Source organism: Labeo rohita, chromosome 6 (assembly GCF_022985175.1).
Source record: "Labeo rohita strain BAU-BD-2019 chromosome 6, IGBB_LRoh.1.0, whole genome shotgun sequence".
NCBI lineage: Eukaryota > Metazoa > Chordata > Actinopteri > Cypriniformes > Cyprinidae > Labeo > Labeo rohita.
Window position 1 is genome coordinate 7,271,027 of NC_066874.1, and position 20,562 is coordinate 7,291,588.

Consider the following 20,562-nt stretch of genomic DNA (forward strand, 5'->3'; position numbering starts at 1 on the left):
ATAGTTAAGACATTTATAATGTTAAAGTGTTTAAAAAAATTGTACGTTCTATTCATCAAAGAATCTTAAAAAACTTGTATAAAACTTTTCACAAAAATGCTTTTTTCAAAAACATTAAAAGATCAAAAATTGTCTGTCCCCAAAATGTTATGTGTGTGTGTGCGCGCGCGTTACCCTGGAACACAAAACCAGTCATAAGGGTCAATTTTTTGAAGTTGAGATCATCTTAAAGCATCTAAATAATCTAAGCTTTCCATTGATGTATGGTTGTTAGAATAGGACAATATTTTTCCCAAATACAACTATTTGAAAATCTGGAATCTGAGCGTGCAAAAAAATCTAAATATTTAGAAAAAAAAACCTTTAAAGTTGTCCAAATAAAATTCTTAGCAATGCATATTAAGTTTTGATATATTTACAGTAGAAAATTTACAAAATATCTTAATAGAACATGATCTTTACTTAATATCTTAATGATTTTTGGCATAAAAAAAAATCAATAATTTTAACCCATGTAATGTACTGTTGGCTATTGCAACAAATATACCCATAATACTTGTGACTGGTTTTGTGGTTCAGGGTCACATATATATGGTGAGTTTTACCTCTCAGATGGGTCCTTCAAGGTATCTTGGAGAGGTGAGGTGTCCAAGTCGCAACATCTAACTACTGGGGTGCCTCAGGGCTCAGTTTTTGGACTACTTCTCTACTCTGTCTGTCTGGCATCACTAGGTTCTCTTATTCAGAAACGCAGCTTTTCATATCACTGCTATGCTGATGACACTCAACTCTCCCTCTCATTCCATCCTGATGATCCAACGATAGCTGCTCGCATCTCAGCTTGTCTAACAGATGTTTCTTGCTAAATGAAGGATCATGACCTTTAACTCAATGGATGGATCCACCAAACTTTGAATTTGAAGATCAGGGTACATTTAACTTCTTTTGTCTTCTGGGAAACATGTAACTTTCTTCTGTAGCCTCTGTAGGCAAGACATAATTGAAAAAATATTATATTTGGGCAAAATAAGAAATTCCATTCTACATTCTGTTCAAACATTTTCACCCCCAGCTCTCAATGCATCGTTTTTTTTCCTTCTGGAGCATCAGTGAGTGTTTGAATCTTCTGTAATAGTTGAATATCAGTCCCTCAGTTGTCCTCAGCGTGAAAAGATGGATCTCAAATTCATACAGTCATTGTTGGAAAGGATTCAAATACACAAAAATGCTGGAAAAAAACAAAGAATTTGTGGGACCCGAAGATTTTTTCTGAAGAACAGCGGTACTAAATAAATAACTAAATAAACATGCATTTTGTATGATCCCTCTTACAATAAACATTTTTTATGATTCTCAAAGGGGGATGCAAACTTCTGACCTCAACTGTATGTAGAAAAATAAAAAATAAAGAATTTTGAAAGATAATTATGCAGCATAACCTGAAGATCAAGCAATAAATGTAGCACCATAAAATGTGAAATAAATATCTTTTATTATTTATTTTCATCATCATTAGCAACACTTTACAAAGTGCCAGCCGTCATAGACAATCTCATGATGTCATCCTGCAAATAGGCCGATGAGTACTGCCATCAGCAGAGCACGGAGCCCCGGTGGGCCTTTACGATGCCAATCATGCTTAGAATTTTGAGTTAAAAAAACAGAGAAAATAAAAATATATATATAAAAAAAATATGCGTACCACTGATATACAGATTTGATATAAACAGGCTTATTGGTCACAAACCAAATTGAATTATAAACATGGCTTTTCTCATACAATAGACAAAGAGGACAAACAACAGATATAAGTTCTGTACCAGATAAGTGTACTGTCTAAAAAAACGTACATTTCAGAGTTCTAAACTTCTTTTGTTTTTATCTTTTTTTTGTTTTTTTTGTTTTTTTACTTTTCTGTCATCAGTTGTACAAGGCGCAAGGCATTGAGTGCGCTGGCAATAATCTCACTCAACCGGCACACAGAAAAGAAGTCTCTTTGAAACACAGACAAACACACTCAGACAATATAACAATCACACAAACAAATACAAAGTGCATTCATGACCCTGGAGTGGCAGCAGTGGCGTGTTTCACTAACGAATCCAGCCTGTTTGAGTTGATGGAGAACTTCCTGTAATTACTTTCATAAATAAACAATGTGTTCTGCAGCTATGAAACTCTAATGTTAAACCAGAGAGATATTTCTAATTTTAAAAAAAAATCAATTTATATACAGGCAAATAGTTGAATGATGCCACCTAGTGGTGAAAAGACAATCTGACATTACATTCCAGTAGGAAGATTCCCAATTTGCTTTACAACGACCTCCGGCAAGGATACCAGTCATGTTGGTCCAAGTCAGCTTCTTTGGCACCAGTCAGCATTTAGACGTGCAACTCTGAATCGGTCTGTTAACTCTGCAAGTGCGTATGATTGAGGAACGAGTTGCGACATAACAGTGGCAATGAATTGACCACAACCAGACTTTACATCAGTGAGTGACCATGTGACTAACCAACAAAGCTGGTAACCAGGGGAATTGTTTTTTTCTCATATCCGCTTCAACAGAAAACAAGCATTCAGACTCACATAAGATCGCACATCGCTTACAAACACGCGCGCGCACAGAATGACTGACGAACACTGGCAAAAGTATTAAAATCAGTGTAAAAATCATGGTCTCAAAATGTGCAAACATTTCAGCATCAAAAGAAAAATTTTAACAGTACATACATTACAAACATACACTGCCTACTTTTTTGTAGTATGTCTGTACATCTGAACGAGTAATGCTTGAATGAAAATAAATGTGGCTTTAGTTCTACGAACTGGCACTTTAAACCTCTACAGACCAGAAATTTTGCTCATTATACTGAGTGCGGAGAAATTCCTTCAAATACTGCCAAAGCAACCCAGGGTTGGCAAAGGTGGGCCCAAGTCACATGGCATCATGAACAAAAAAGGCTAAAAGGGGCAAGCGTGAACATAGTTGCCTGCCCATGTTTACATGACTGAAGGGGGCCTCGGATAGAGAACTGCTAATACAGTAGGTCTATTGTGTGAGCGGGTCTTCCATGTCCTTCACTTCCAGATATCGTGATCTGAAACAGCCGCATGAAATCATTCCTAAGTAACTCCACACAATGGAGGTAGACTTTCTAAGTCACCAACAGAAAACTGTAAACGTTTGCTTGGAGTGTAATCATATTATCTGAAAAACGAGTACCACATGCAGTCTCATTGCTATTATTATCCTTACTGACAGCGAAAAGCTAGGCTCTCATGTTATCACATTCGATCGGCCCGGGGTAGTTTACGCTACAGTTACAGCGTTCACACAAGACGTGTTCTTGCTTTGAAACAGCTAGACAGGTCAAGTTCGAAAAGAATGTTTTTAGTCTTCATTGGTTCATCGTTTTAAAACAAACAATGGGTCAATGACAAATAGCCTCCATGATTCTTAAAAAAGTACTTTTTGTTGGTTCAGTTAGAGTCTAACAACTGTAAAAATGGTGTAACCAATAACATTCCTTGAGTACATGCCTTGAGCGTACATTTTAATCACTATTTTTTAAAAATCAAAATCGATTTTTCAAGTAAAACAGACTAATGAATTCATTATTTATTACATTTTTGTTAAATATCTTAAAGTTTTTGGGGTACCAACACCACATGACATTTTACAACCTTAACTAACCTGTCAAAAAAGTATTGTCGTAAATTTTCTAAAGAGTCTGAACGGACCCTGTTTATGAATATCATTTCCTGATATAAGTTTTCTTTTCTTGCGTCCATCAGCACATTGGTTTTTAATTAAAAATTACAAAACAGTAAAGCATTTTTTTAAATAAAAGACTAAGAATAAATAATTTAAATAATTGTTTGTTTGTTTTTTTCAATATATTGCTACATCTTAAATCAAATATTTTTTAAATATTATATCAGGACAGTTATCACCCTGATATACTATATATATATATATATATATATAGCTTTTGAACAGAAGATTTGTTTTTTAAAGAAGTATTTTCTGCTCACCAAGCCTGCATTTATTTGATGCAAAGTACAGCAAAACATTTTAAATATTTGTACTATTTAAAATAACGGTTTTCTATTTAAATATATTTTGAAATGTAACTTATCCCTGGTTTCAAAGCTGAATTACTAGCGCCATTACTCCAGTCACACGATTCTTCAGAAATCATTCTAATATTCTGATTTAATGCTCAAAAAAAAAAAAACATTAATATGTTGAAAACAGCCAAGTAGAATTTTTTTAGGTTTCTCTGATGAATAGAAAGTTCAGAAGAACAGCCTTTATCATCACTTTTGATCAATTTAAAGCACCTTTTTTAAATAAGAGTATTAATTTCTATAATTTGTCTAGTCAAAGAATCCAGTGTTTTAAATATTGATAATAATAATAAAAAATGTTTCTTGAACAGCAAATCAGCATATTAGAATGATTTCTGATCATGTGACACTGAAGGCTGGAGTAATGATGCTGAAAATGTATCTTTGATCACAGGAATAAATTACATTTTAATATACATTCAAAAAGAAAAGTTATTTTAAATAGTATTAAATTTAAATATTTTTTAAAAAGTACTGATTTTGCTGTACTTTGGATCAATGCAGACTTGGTGAGCAGAAGCTTTGAAAAAAAAAATACATTAAAAATATAATTATGGCATAATGTCACTGACCCACATAATAAACCAACAATTTACAGCTTGCGCAGAAACCACAAAAACCTGTCCTGTGTGAACAGACCATAAGTATGAAGCTTATTCGTATATTCTCAGGTCACTATAAGTAAGCAATATGAAATCACTGCTTAAATTGTGTTTCCATTCTATGATTATTAAATTAACACAGGTATGCTAACTCACAAGTACCAAACTCTCATATTTATGAGAGGGTAAAGAATAAATAGCTTTCTAATTAAGAACTGCAGATTGTGACACAAAGAATAAAGAAAACAAACCCAATGGATTAAGGAAGGAGCAAAAGGTACGAAATCACCTACGTCTGAAGGCAGGCACTACAGCACTACGTTTAGGAGACATCTCTGAATGAGACTTGAACAGCAACGTGACCGCTCACTAAAATATTCAGGAGCATCTACTAGAGAGTGTAACCAAGTGCTTGACAAAGAGTGTGAACGGGTGAAACGTCCTGTCCCAAGGCATCATGGGATAGCGAGGTTAATTTATAGGCAAACCGTACTGTCAAGTGTTGAGTTTTGTTAGGATTTGTGAACTTCTGCATATTCTGAAATCTACGGAAATACATTAGAGTGAGAACTTCTGACAAGAACACTTCTGATGACTTGAAACATCATGGAAAATATCAGCAGAAAGGATCCAGGTTGTGTTTTCTTCACTAGAAGTGCACTTACAGTGTTCATATTGAGAGCAATCCATTTCTCTATTCAAATCTAACACTTGATGTTCTTGAGATTTATACTGGAATCAGAGTGACTCTTACTGTAAAATGTCCAGGCACTAAACCCTGCCTGTGTGGTCTGGGTTTTGTTTTTTTCGCTTTGGTGAGTGAGTGTGTATTCAACCTGCCTACCTGATCAGATTGAAGTGTACGGCACTGTGTTAAGAGAATGCACAGGTGAATCTGACCCGAGATCAGTTTGTCAGCAGAGGGACCAAAGGGGGGGAAAGGCAGAGGCTGCTTATGCTGATCTAGAAACAGTATGAGGAGCCGACCTGTCCTAATAATTCCTGTACAGATCAAAGTCAGAAAGACTTGTGAGTAGCTGTGCATTAAACCTAGAAAATCTAGAAAAATGATCAGACAGAGCAGAATACAAAAAAAAGGAAGGAGGAAGGAAGAAGGAGACGTTGTAAAAAGGCACACATTAAAAACTGAAACAAAGCAGAAACGGGTACAAGATCCTGACGAGTTCTAGAGCTAGAAAGAGCGAATACACTCCGGTATGTGGTTGCGATCAGAAGGTGAGAGTTCAGCAAACGTAAATGTTTGTACAGCATAGTGAGTAAATATTCTACAGTAAGATCTTCGATCAGAGTTCATGTACGTGTGTGTAAGTTCTAGAAGGACTGTGCAAGAAAATGAGAACTTTTAGAAGCCACGACAGCCGGGCTGGAGAGTCCCATGCATTTCGTCATCTATTCTGTTTCGTTTCACTTTTTTTCTTTTACCCTTTAGCAGCGTATTGGTGTACCTGCCTTGTTCTGGGGTTGACATTCCAAGATCTTCCTGCATTAACCCAGTGCATCCAGAACCCAACTGGACTCCCCAGAGCAAAGGCTCTCCACAATCATGGGGGATATCAAAACATTAAAAACGAACAAAAGAAAGCCTTTAAAAGACAACATCCGATAGTTTTTTGGGGTACCGATATCCGTTAGTCTTTAGGGGTACTTACCCCTGAGTGAAATTAAGGTGCAATGTTTTCGTACGGAATCAAGCTGCTCCAAATCACCCTCCTGCCCCAGCGGAGGTGTGAGATCAGGCCGTTGCCCTCTTCGCTATGCGCTCTGGTCCGACTAGGGGCTCGTAGGCCTTCTAGGAGGAGTCTGAAAAGGAGATGGTCCTACAGACACTTATGGAAGTCTCTGATTGGTCAGAGATGGAAGGGGGAGTGGCTAGTGGACGAAAGTGTGCCGTAATAGGTCCTCAGCAGCAGGACGCTGTTTAGTCTCCACAAAAATCCGTTTAAGGAAATCGCGGCAGTGGTCCGACACGTGAGGCGGCAGAGTGGGGTTGGTGGGCTGTGTGGCGATTTTAAAAATGGCTGCCATTGCTTCGTACTCCGCCCAGGGCGGCCGCTGGGTCAACATCTCCACCACGGTGCAGCCGATGCTCCTGAAATCAGGGTGGCATTAACATTATTGTTAATGTAAGACACACAAAGACAATCTTTTCTAATAGTGTGCTAGAAACAGGACAGAGTCTTCTACGCTGAGCCAGGCCATCAGACAATGAATCGAAAAAGTATTTTTCTTCCATATTGTGATGTACATTCAAGCTGAACAATATTTAAAATGTACAGCAGGGACTTAAACCCATCGGTTGTTGATTGAATGGAGACAAGCTTGTAGTAGGTTCTTGATTGTAAGAAAGGGATTTAATAGGGTTTTAACTGAATAAATGATTGAAGAAAGCAAGTGTCATCAAAGAGAAGTCTGGCATTTCACTGTTGAGTTAGGATATTTGATTAAAAATTAGGAGTACAAATACTGATTTTTGAAAATTAAACATGGATGAATGAGTCATTTGAAATCACATGCATTTAGAAAAGAGATGTGAGTTTTCATTTCATGCAGACTTTAAGGGCTTACCAGATATCAGCTTTCCTGCCATACCCCTCTCCGCTGATGACCTCTGGGCTCATCCAGTAAGGTGTACCTGTCACTGACTTAATGCCCGTTCCGGACAGGCAGATGGTCTGGAGCCGTCGACTCGCTCCAAAGTCACCCAGCTTCACATTACCCGCAGAGTCCCGAAGGATATTGGCACCTACATGAATGAAAGAATGGGAAAAAACATTCATCATGGAGGGAAGGAATATGTGAGATTAGTAATTAAATCTAAGAACATCAAAATTAACGGTTCTATGTTAAAAAGCAGAAAATGTAATGACAATAGTACTGTTTCATTCACATATGGAAAAATGACAGTGAACTGACCTCTGCCAATGTTCATTTTTAAAGAAGTGTGAATATTTTGCTAATGTGCATGCAGAAGCATCAGAAGAATGAAACATTTAAATGACAGCTACAAAAGAAGTTTAAATGCTACACGTATATATGTGCAAAAATTCATCATAACTGACATGCAGTTGGTTCACCTTTGATATCTCTATGGACGATCATGTTACTGTGCAGGTAGCACACGCCTTCTAGTATCTGCCGTGTGTATTTACGTGTGACGTTCTCCGTCAGAGCGCCATAAGACTTCAGCTGGTCTTTAATGGAGCCCTATAGAACATAAAATTTCAAATTTCAAAAGAAAGACAGTATCTACATAGTCCTGACTGAAACAAGTTTCTCTCCCAAAAAAACAAAACAGGATAAATATGTAAGGCATTTGTTGCACAAATCCTTAAGCAAATATCCACTAGGGCAGTTTCTCACTTATTGAACCGCATGTTATCCTTTCAGTCATGTCCAATTTTGAAAGAATACAAACTGAAGCCTCTTTCACACAGCGATTCCGGAAAATACAAGGATAATGTGTCCCGTGTTTTGACCAGGAATCATTCGATTTTGGTTCATTCACACCAGTGATTTTATATGTGTGTGCGCGTTCACATACAACCCGTATAGATACTGCAAAGACGTGATATTTGGATATGACGTGTAATGCGATGTGTACAGTTAAACGGGTGAACGATCTCGGACAGCACATAATGCGGAGCTCCCTGATCGCTGATTAATTCCATTTTGCACATAGTTTTTTTGTCGAACGTTTATCTGCCTTCAAAACACCCGGTAAAAGTTTCGCATGATAACCTGCATCCTCATTACAACACAGCCTTTACACCATTGGTTTTTTTTTTGTTCACACCGCGCTCGTTCCGGGACTGATCCCGGCAATGTTACCAGGTCCCCATCCTGGGATAAATCCTGGAACATGTTTGTGTTCACACAGAAGGCACTCCGGCAATTTTCCGGAATCAACACGCAGTGTGAAAGGGTTTATAGCGTGTTAAGTATATTTATTGTTTGTGAGATTAACATTAATTTAATTACACACAACAATGTACTTGAACGTACACATTCAGATATTTCTGTAATAAATTAATTTTTACTTAAAGGGGTATGACGCAACGCATTAAAACACAGAAGAAGTCATTATAATCAGTAATTATGTCCCCACTAGATGCAACAAATGCCTCGTTTATAAAGGGTGTCAGTATTGCTTTGGAAGCAGATATTCTAAATACAGTATAGGACGTAACATTTCCATCACATGCTTGAAGTATTCGGCCAATCACAGCACTGGATAGCTGGCCAATCAGAGCACACTGCACTTCACAAGATGATGAGCTTTGTAAAAATCAGCAAGTTTTAGAAAGGTGGGGCAGAGAGGAGCAACAATAACGTACGGTTTGTGGAAAATAATGTTTTTTTGAATCTTAAGTGCCCCTACTATGGATTTTTTAAAATTACCTTCCACGCAGTGTGTAACAAAGCTCTAAGTAAATGAAAACATCCCGCAAAGTTTTACATCTTAATAAAATCTAAATAAAGTGCACCGGGTATAAAGTTTTTGCCACTCAAAAAAAAAAAAAAAAAAAAAAAAAAAAAAAAAAAAAAAAAAAGAGTTGACTCAGAGTCATATAAGTCTTTTTAAAACAAATCCCAAGCTGTTTCATGTTGACGTCAACATGAAACATTAGCGTATTGCCCAGACACCATACTGCGCAGACACAGTAAAACTACGGATCGCATCATGAGGAGAAGACGCTGAGGGTAAATCTGTTAGAGTACAGTCAGGGTATGTCGAAAAACCGAAAAACTCCCGTCTCATTTTCTCCACCAACTTTAAAATCGTGCTGCAGAAGCACCGACCCAGGTGAACGTGCAAAGAGGGTCAAACAACCTTTACAAAAAAAAAAAAAAAAAAACGAAGGTAAAAACAGCGATATAGGAGAGTTTTGAAGTTGGATGAGAAAATAAAATGACAGTTTTTCGACATATCCTAACAGTTTGTTGTCTCTGGCTAACCAACTAACAGCAATATCTGTTTGCTCACAATTGTCTAGAAATGTGACGATGAATAGTGAATGTTTGACCCCTTTATAAAACACTATTGATTAGTTTAGAACACAGTCTTTGTTTAGTGTTCCAACACTGCAAAAACTTTTGAAACGCAGTAAGCTTACAAGAACATGTGCGTTCAAGTGAATAAACACATACTTACCCCAGGCATGTACTCCATAAAAATGGAAAGAGTTCTTTCATGTGTGTCCCGCAAGCAGCCATAGTACTGAACAATGCGCTCATGGAAGAGATTTTTCAGCAGTTGAATCTCACACTCCAGAGCACTCACCTCCTGAACACAATATACAAAGCACAATAAGTGCAAAGGTTCACTACACACCATATTAACCTTACAAGCCTGAAAAACAATGTTCACCTTGCTGGTTTCTGGACTATCCGGGTCAAACTGCACCTGTTTAACAGCCAGTTCTCTGCCGGTGTCTGCGTCATAGCATAGAAACACTCGCCCGAACGCTCCTTGCCCCAAAAGCTTCCCTAGACGCCAGTTTGTGGGAGCCCGAGGGGCTATACACAAGCAAAAAACAGACGATTACAGAGAGAACAACACACCATACAGAGTTTCCTCTCTGCTTTTTGACCAATGTATTTAAATGAATTTTCTAGTAGAGATCTTGTTTAACTGGATTTATAAGTTATTAAAGACTATAAAAATCTTTTTATAGAGTATGCACTCACAAACTGAAATTTCTACCCGAGTCAAATTAACTTTTGTATTCTAAGTTTTAAAATTAATTTACTCCTGTGAGATCGCACAGCTGAATTTTCAGCAGCCTGCTAGTCCAGTCTTCAATGACTCTTCAGAAATCAGTCTAATATGCTGACTTGGTGCTCAATTAACATTTCTTATTATCCCAATTAAAAAAAAAGTTGATTTGATTTGAAAGTGTAAAAGAACAACAGAAGATGTTCTCCTCTAAACACAAATCCACTCACAGCGGCTTGGAGGGCTGATGTCCATGACTGAGAGAGTGGGGTTAGAGCTGGGCTCTATGTCGCTGCCACGGCGTCTGCGCCCTGGTTCTTCTAGCTCTGGAGTGAAGATGCTGCTTCCGCTGCTAGTGCTGGGGCTCTGCTGCTCTGTAGGACTGAAACTCACTGGAGAACGAAAACCGTGAGCCTGTGTCCGCCGCGCCCTGGGAAAGGTCTTTCGCCCTAAGCGGAGAAAGATGATCCAATTTAAAAACAGCGCATGCTAGCTTGGTTTTGCTTTATGGAAAAATTACCAAAGCTTCTGTTTAAGGCCACGGTCCAATAAAAATAACTCACCATCGCTGTAGTCGTGCAGACCAAACGAGATGGGATATCGCCTAGGATAGGTTCCTCCCTTCCCTGTTTTTTCAAACACTGGTATATCATATTCTGTGAAATACAGCAGAAACAATCAAGATAGACTTAGAAATGCAAATTAATGTTAGTATTCATATGACATCAAAGCAGAAAGATCAGCAACAGCTTACCAGGAAACTCTTGATGGTTATCAGGGTAGCTCAAGGCTCGAGGCATACGGGATTTGGGATAGGTATCACTGTAAGAGATTTGTGAAAAAATTCACTCAGTATTATTTAACTACAAGCATGAACTGTACATTATTTTGGGGTCAGTCAGATTTTAAACTGTACAAAATTTTGGGGTCACTCAGATTTTAAAAGTCTCTTATGCTTACAGGATTTATTAGACCAAAAAACTAAAAACAGTATTACAGTTTGAAATAATGCTTTTTCTATTTTAATATATTTTAAAATCTAATTTATTTCTGTGATGCAAAGCTAAATTTTCAGCAGCCATTACTCCAGCCTTCAGTATTACATGATCCTCAGAAATCGTTCTAATATCATTCTGATAATCATTCCGATTTGTTGCAATGTTGAAAACAGTTGTGTCACTTAATCATTTTCCTGACATACTAAAGGAATGCTGTGAATACAAGTTCAAATTGCATTTTCAGTAGAGATGCACCGATCGACTGGCCATGGACCAAAATTGGTCGATTTTCTACATGATCGGCCCGACTGGTGACCGGCCGGTCAGTGTGCTGATTCTGAGCCGGCCCGTTTTGACGTCACACTTACGCAGACTGATAATGTATTTATGTCGTGCCAGATGAGGCTTGCGCAGACTGAGTAGGCACTTTTCCATTACAGATGTGTGTAAAACTGTGATATTTTATAAATGTTGATAAAAAAGTTGTGTGAAATAACAGCATTTCTATTACCTGATATTATGCAACTAAAACATTTTTTTTTTCCTCTCACTATAAGTCATGGCAATGGATTTTGGTGAGATTCTAACAGATTTAGGCTATATTTACTTAAGGAGGCATATGTGTGTATCTTTACAGAAGGAGCACAGAGAGTATGGTATAAACACAAGAGAGTTTGGTATAAACACAAGCATTGACTTGCATTGACAAGCATTGTGGCCGTGTTTGAGATGTAAAGTGCAATCTGAAGGGTAATGAAAACGCAGCTAGTGAGTATGTCAAAGGCATTTATGCAGAAATCAAAATAAATGAGTGCAACAGCGCACACAGAAAATTATAGATGCATCTGCGGTAGAAAAAAAAAAGATATTTATAATATATGATTTAGGTATGCAACATTGCATGATCAAGATGTTTCCCCAAACATCAACGTGACTGCAGTGTGACACTGATTTTATACAAAAGTAGCTCAATAAACAAGTTACAATTAATGACTTTAGACACAATATTGACTGTTTTTGCTGATAAAATTAGTTCCAATTAAAATCACAGCAGAACTTGTGTCTCCAAGCAACACAGGGGCATTTTGTTGCCGAATGAATCCATGTTTTTGAACAAATCAAGTGAGTCAATGATTCAGTAACCCATTCATAAAGACAGTCACTTGCCTCGTTTTTGAATGAATCAGAACGAATCTGTTGAATGAAGGATTAATGACTCATTCAAACAGTCATTTGCCGCCATCTACTGGTGGTTTGGCTTCATTTAAAAGTATCATTGCATTTTCCGAACATTTCTTATTTGAATGTTTAAAAAAATATTTAAAACATTAATCTTATATCATTATGCAATTTGCAATTTTGTGGTGTAAATGCATTTATGGCACCTCAGCTTCATCAAACAGTCTGTGATGCAGACTTCAGATGCAGCTTCTGTTTCCTCTGCAGTAGAAAGATGGAGTTGTTTCATGTGAATGGTAACAACTCTACAGTTTCTTCATATTAATAAACTGAATTAGTTGAAACAATGTAAGAATTTGATATTAAAGATGAAACATTTAATAAGGTTAAGGAACAAAATGACATAAAACAGTAGGAAATTACATCTGTTTTGTTCTATACATCAACTTATTTGTTGTTTCTAGCTCTTTGTAGTCACAGAGCACTTTGTTTTGAGAGCTGTTTAAGTGAGAGATCCAGATTAGGGGATTTGTAATGTTCAATATTTTTTTAATGTAATTTTTCTTTTTTTGCATTGGAAAAAAAAAAGTATAGGTTTTGTTTGTATATGCTGTCAATGATAGTTCTTAGAAAGAAAATCGTAATTGCCAGGTCACACTTACAAAAAAAATTGGAAATCGGAATCGGCCAAAAAATTGCAATCGGTGCATTTCTAATTTTCAGTAATGCACTTTAAATGGAAGTCTACGGGCAAGGTACCATCTTCTATAATGGTCTAACTGTGGCTGCATGTATATGTGGGTTAGTTGTTCACCTGTCAAGTGGACTGTCCAGTGAAGGACAGCTGCCTGACGCTGAATTCTCAGGACTGCTCATAGATAGAGGGTCCAGCATCTACAGAGAATGAGAGGAAAAGATAAATGGGCCATCAGGACACAGACTAATTATGTTACAGCTTAGCACACCACATCAGCTCAACCTGATGTGTTAGACTATGTACCTGGTCCATGCTCTCTGGTATGAACTCGCCCTCACTGTTGATGCTTGTGAAAGACCCGTTTCTGGCCACCTGCTGCAGAGCATCAGGAATATAGCCTGGGGGTGGAGAGCTACGATCGGTTGACTGAGAACCTGAAGAAGCAAGAGAGCAACAAACACCTTACACAATTTCATAATCGGAATAGAATGGAGAAATGTTGATCAAGGTGTGGAATTGAAAAGTAAATGTGAACTGTCACACTGACCCAAATGGAAAGTAATTTCAGAAGAAGAGTAAATCACTATGTTTTGATAAAGAGATTTTTTCAATGAATTGCACACAATGAGGCCAAGAATGTGCATAAAGGTATACAAATGTTAAATGGGGTCAATTTTGATTTTATCTTGACTGCTTTCAAGGGCACAATTCAGAAACACTAAATGACACCCACCTATGAGTGCCAGCATGTTCTTTTTATCTGCAACACTGAAGTCTGTGTTGTCCAAATTCTCGTGAGCTGGCAACAGGTCCTTGGAGACAGAGTTCTGAAAGCACAAGAACATTCAAGACATTTTTAGATTAGGTCACAGATCTCAGACTAGCACTTTTTCTTTGAATGTGATTTGTAGGGGTGTGACGAGACCCTTATCCCACGAGACAAGACACGAGACTGGGTTCACAAGAATGAGATGAGATTTTTAAACTTTTCTTAAATCCTCAATGATGAAATATATAGGGAAAATAGTCTTTTATTCAAATAAAAAAAAGAAAAAATGCAAAAAAATGTAGGTGCATTTTGAACTTTATGAAATTAAACTTCCATTTTAATTAATTATATTCAGTAATAACATTTAAACAAGAGCTTCACGATTCTGGATAAATTGAGAATCCCAGTTGTTTTCAATAAATTGGAGACCATGATTCTCTCACGATTCTGGAGACAAAACATTAGAAAACTAAACTAACGTAATTTACCAGTGGTTCTGACAAACTGTTCATTGCTTAAGTCTTTTAAAAACATATCATCATTTAAACAAACAAACAAAACATTCAAAGAAGCAGTCAGTGTCTCACTTCATTAAGACTTTTGAAATCTCCTGAATGAATGATTCAGTGGCATACTTTTTTAAACGGCCAGTTGTCGCCACCTCCTGGCGGAAGAGGATAAGCATTACTATACATACAAGTGTTAAGATACTTCTGTTTTGATCGCGACTGTAGACAATAAGTGTTTATACCCAAACTATAAACTTTTGTCCCAGTACTTCTATTATTTAAATGTCTGTAACACAGAAATAATGATAATAATGTGGTTAAAAAGACTGTTTGTGTTGCTCTTTCTGCGTTCACGTTTACCCCGACCCTCTGATTCATTACCATGGGCAGCGACAAAACGTGCTTCTCGCATTCCACTGACACTCGCGATGTGAAACAGTTCTAACAGACATAGCTAAATCTTTGTCATTCAGGAATAAGATCTCGTGGGTGTTTGAATCCAGATCTGGATATTTTAAGGATTAATTGAATGTAAACACTGCAAAATATTTTGCGAGGATATCAGATCTTGCGAAATCTTGTGCCACAAGATCTCGTCACATCCCTAGTGATTTGTAACGCCCACTGACCTGAGTACAGGAGGGGAGAACCAGCAAGATTTTTAGGCTCTTCATATGTACTGAGCGATCCAACAGCTCTACAGCTTTATCCAGATCATCCTGAGTACGCAACGGAATCACAAGCTACACAACAGAGAAAAGGAAAACAAGAAAGACAGGCTTATATGAAAACAGTTAAATAAATATATCATAAACACAACAAAGCTGTAGCATCTATTACCTCATTATTGGTATAATGCAGGTCCATGCTCTGCCCAAAAGCTACTTTAGCTTTGGCGCTCAGATCTTCCAGACTGACAGGTCGAGGAAACTGCAGGATCCTTAAGTAACATAAAACAACATCAATTAAATAGTTCCCACAAATGCAAATTATAGTAATTACATAATTAGTGTACAAGTGATGGGGAAAGTTGCTTTTAAAAGTAATGCATTATAATATTTTCTTACTATATAAAAAGTAACTAATTACATTACTTACATTTTTATGTAAAGTAATGTATTACTTTACTTTATTGTGTTACTTTTTGTCACCAGGGCTGGGCTTGCTTAATTGTTTTTTAATAACAAAAAACACAAAAGTTATAATTATTGGTAACTGTAAGGGCCCATTCATACCAAAAATGAAACTAATAAGCCTCAGGCTGAAGGAAGTATCTCTGCACCTCACTACCAATTTCTCTCAATCAAATCAACTTACTTGTAATGTTTTACCCCTAACACTGGTGATCACATAAAAAAATAAAATAAATAAACAAATAAATAAAACTCATTAATTCATATTCCAACGTGGAATCTATTCTGGAAGTGTTTGGATCTTAGTCTTTGCATTCACACACACAAAAGCACACAAACACATGACCACCCAAAACTACATCACTAATTCACTAACACTTTAACTAAATAAGAAGCCCTTTAGTTAATTTGGCTTAGAGCAAAACATCTTATTGTAAAGTGATCCTAAAGGACTGGAAATAAAAACACAGGTTTGGACCAGCTAACACAACATCCATTACACTGCGTCTACAGGGCTCTGTCGGACAGGTTTAATTAAGAGAAACCTCTAGAGGGAAGTGCTAAAAATAGGAAGTGATGTAGAGCAGAAGCAGGAATTGTGGTCATTACCTCTTCTCTCCTCTGTACTCAAACTTCACCCTTACATCATTCTGTGGACAAGAAAAAAACAGTTTTAATGCAATGATTTTAATTTACACTATACACTCTCTTTGTATGTGTGCAAACAACACTCAGATAACAATTTTGGTCTGAGCTTCCTAAAAAAAGCAGCCGGTGCTGAGGTGGATAACAAAAAAGTCAATACAGACCTGGTTCTTGGGAGAGGATGCCTTGGGTTTGCTCAGGTCAGACAGAACAGATGGTCGACTGGATCGATGCAGCACAACCAGGTCTTGCATGATGGAATTCAGGGCCTCCTGCTCATCTACAAGGTATTTTTATTAAAAATTCTTATTATAATTTTGAATTCTCATTATAAACACTGACTGCATCCTTTGTACATTCAACAGATTAAAAATTCTTTCAGTATTTTACCAATTTTTAAAAAAAAACTAAACACATACCCATTTTGACAGATCACCGGTTCACCCAGGAGTAAAGGAAACAGGATTCTCCCATGAAATGGGATCCTTTCTCCTGCACAAGAAAACTTTTTGTTATATAAATAATAGCATTATTTATTAATAAGATAAACATTAAATATTTGTGCTAAGTGATATAAACCATTAACAATCTATTAAGACTCTAGCACTAAATTGTTCTTTGTTGCCACAGAGCAGCATAAAGTTATTCTTGATATAGCAGCACATCAGAAAGCAAACCTGTTGGATGCAAAATTACAATGAGAATTTTTTTTTGCAATTACTCAGAATTATCACATGACATTAGAATTAAAAGAATAGTTCACCCAAAACTGAAAATTTGCTGGGAGAAAAAAAAAAAAAAATATAAAAAAAAATCACCCTCAGGCCATCCAAGATGTAGACTAGATTGTTTCTTTATCTGACCAGATTTGGAGAAATTTATTTGCATCACCAGTGGATCCTCTGCAGTGAATAGGTGCCGTCAGAATGAGAGTCCAAACAGCTAATGAAAATCATCACAATCAATCATAAGCAATCCACACAACTCCAGTCAATTAACATCTTGTGAAGTGAAAAGCTGTGTGTTTGTAAGAAATAAATCCATTAAAGTGTTTTTAAACTTCACATCATTGCTTCTTGCCAAAATAAGAGTCTATAATCCATATAACCTCTTCCTCTAGCTAAAAAAAAAAAAAAAAAAAAAAAAAAGCCCACTCCCTGTTGTTCTTTCATCATCAAAATCTACCAACATACGTGACCCTGGATCACAAAACCAGTCATAATGTGCCCTAATACTTGTTTATAACTACTTTGGACTGTTTCCACTTGTAAAAGTTGCTTGATCTGTGCATATTTCTCTCCTCATTTAGATTAGATGACTTTCTCCACTGGCGAAGGCAAAATTATGGTTTGAAGTTTAAAATGTTTTGATGAAATTGTTTATTACAAACATGCAGGTTTTCACTGATAGTATTGTGGCACCCATTCACTGCAGAGGATCCATTGGTGAGCAGGTGAGGCACTGCTAAATTTCACCAAATCTGTTCTAATGAACAAACAAACTCATATACATCTTGGATAACCTGAGGGTGAGAGAAATCTCAGCAAATTTGAATTTGGGGTGAACTATTTCTTTTGCATCTGTCAAAATTATGAATGACACTAGATGACAGCAACAGCTAGTGTGACTGATACACATACTTGATTTAAACTCACAAAATCAGGACATCTAAAGTACAAGTACATTCTCAAATTACAGATAAATAGCTTATCAGAGCATGTCATAAGTCAAGACATGGTTCTACCACGTTCATGACTATGTATGACAGTTTAAGTAAAACAAACAGATTAAGTAAATATACAGTTTAAGTGAAACAGAATAACAATTACACACATAATATGACAAATAATAAAAGAAAATTCCAATTAACGTATAGATATAATCTAACGGCACGCAAAGCTAATAACCATGCTAACTGTTAGCTCGCTAGCACACAGACCTGTCAAAACTATGGCAGGTCAAACTAAACAAATGCGATTACATGCTGATATTTTACTAAGTCTCCACTGGCATTTAGATATTCCATTTAATCTCGTTTGCATCAAGACACAATGTTAAACATAACTACGGCAATAAATCATATTTATAAACACAGTTAGCCGCTTAGCTTTCTAGGCCAAAATTAGCATTGCGCCAAGATGCTAACGAGCCACTTTGTGCTTTAACAGCTAACAGAGAGATTCTGACAGGCTTAGCTGATTGAAATGTCTTCATCGTGCAGTCTCCTAATAAAACAGATACAAATAAAAAGCATTGATCAACCTGGGTGAGCTCGGTCCGTTCACTTCCTCATCCACAGATAAGAGGCCTCGAGACGAATCTGACACTCTGACAGACTCAATTAAACGGCTTCAACTTTAGTCCAAGGCCTGACCACACGGCCAAATCATCTCCCGCTGAGTCCAACACACTTCACAGGTTAGTAAAAGTCGCTGACGGTGATTCCAGACGAGTTTGTGGATGAAAACAACCTAATCATCGACCGCGAAACCGGGGTTTGTTTACATTAGATTCAACGCGCTCGACCTGCGAATATCAACTGCTGTCAATTAGACAGAGAGGAATAGTAAGATTAACGAACTAAGACGAAAGCAATGCACAAACATGAAGGTCTGGTCAGAAAATTAATCCGAAAGAACGTACCACACATTTAGCAAAAGATGTTAGGTATTAAGTACACTTAAAAACACACGCAGACACACACTACTTTAGAACAGCACCGCTGTCCTTTGACTCAAACAATTCACGTTACTCCACAGCGCCATCTGCCGACTGTCACCTAATTAATTCCTCGGATGGCCAGAGATTCGCAGTGTCAAGTTCTAGCCAATCAGAGAATGTGGTTCGCTTTTTCTCGACCAATCAGAACATGGAATTCTTGCGAAGCAACTCCCATTTGATTTACAGGCACATGTTTGCTGCGTGCGCGAATGCAGCTCACGTTACTGCATGTATTAGACATATTTCATTTGGTTATTTGTAATTTAGACAGTTCAGCCTATACTGCTAATGGCAAACGAAACGTTTATGATTGACTTGAGTATGACAACCGAGGCACTCGTATGCAACTATTACAGAAGGTTCAAACACTTACTGATGCTCCAGAAGGAAAAATGATGCATTAAGAGCCAGGGGTGTAAACCTTTGAACAGAATGAAAATGCATGTACATTTTTCTAATTTTGCTTAAATCTATATTTTTTCAGCTCTTAATGCATGTTTCCTTCTGAAGCATCAGTGAGCATTTGAACATTCCGTTATGAGTCCCTTAGTTGTCTCTAGTGTGAAAAGATGGATCTCAAAATCATATAGTCATTATTCGAAAGGGTTCAAATACACAAACGTTCTGCAAAACCAAAGAATTTGTAAGAACTGATGGATTTTTTTTTTTAAGAACATTGGACAGTTAAACTCTTCAGGACAAACAAGGGACTCGTGAACAGCTATCACTAAACAAAAAACAGCTGTGGATAAGTATGATAAAACACAGTATTAAAAAAATCTAGCATATGTAAACTCTTGAACAGGGTAATTTTTATAAATTCAACTAATATTTTCTATATGTAAACATCTTTTATGTGAAATATCATATTCAGATCAGTATTAAATAAAAAACAACATGCATTTTTTATAATCCCTCTTATTTTGGTGAAACAATTAACATTTTGCAGATTCTGCAAGGCGTATGTGAACTTTTGACCTCAGCTGTTCTTCTAATGAATGTCTGAAGAATCATGATTCATCCGTCTATCAAAGGTTAATAAACAATGAATTTTTAAAATTACAATTAGAAGAACAGTTTTTACTGTTGCATACAGCATTTTAACGCACAAGTTATGAGAGGAAATTTTTAGTTGATGTAGTTGATGAGTTCATGTAGTTCAGGTAAATGTGACAATAAACACTATTAAAGGAGAAGTTCACTTCCACAACAACAATTTACAAATAATTTCCTCACCCCCTTGTTATCCATGATGTTCATGTCTTTCTTTTTTCAGTCGTAAAGAAATTATGTTTTTTGAGAAAATATTTTAGCAGTTTTTCCCCATATAATGTACTGATATTTTGAACTTCCAAAATGCAGTTTAAATGCGGCTTCAAACGATCCCAAATGCGGTTGTAAACGATCCCAGCCAATGAAGACGGGTCTTGTCTAGCAA

The 20,562-nt window shown here is 36.8% G+C and overlaps 1 protein-coding gene across 1 annotated transcript; it reads right to left on the bottom strand.

The window, feature by feature from the left end:
* Nucleotides 1-1,475: 1,475 nt before the first annotated feature.
* map3k2 (mitogen-activated protein kinase kinase kinase 2) lies at nucleotides 1,476-19,156 on the bottom strand. The gene is made up of 17 exons (XM_051112054.1): nucleotides 18,666-19,156; nucleotides 16,823-16,895; nucleotides 16,568-16,683; nucleotides 16,368-16,408; nucleotides 15,466-15,565; nucleotides 15,255-15,368; nucleotides 14,081-14,174; nucleotides 13,651-13,781; nucleotides 13,465-13,544; nucleotides 11,228-11,295; nucleotides 11,037-11,129; nucleotides 10,704-10,922; nucleotides 10,126-10,274; nucleotides 9,910-10,041; nucleotides 7,832-7,961; nucleotides 7,323-7,500; nucleotides 1,476-6,846 (listed from the first exon to the last, which is right to left on the bottom strand). Exons 2-17 carry the CDS (start codon nucleotides 16,824-16,826, stop codon nucleotides 6,627-6,629), a joined length of 1,869 nt encoding a protein of 622 aa, XP_050968011.1. The 5' UTR covers nucleotides 16,827-16,895; nucleotides 18,666-19,156; the 3' UTR covers nucleotides 1,476-6,626.
* Nucleotides 19,157-20,562: the final 1,406 nt, after the last annotated feature.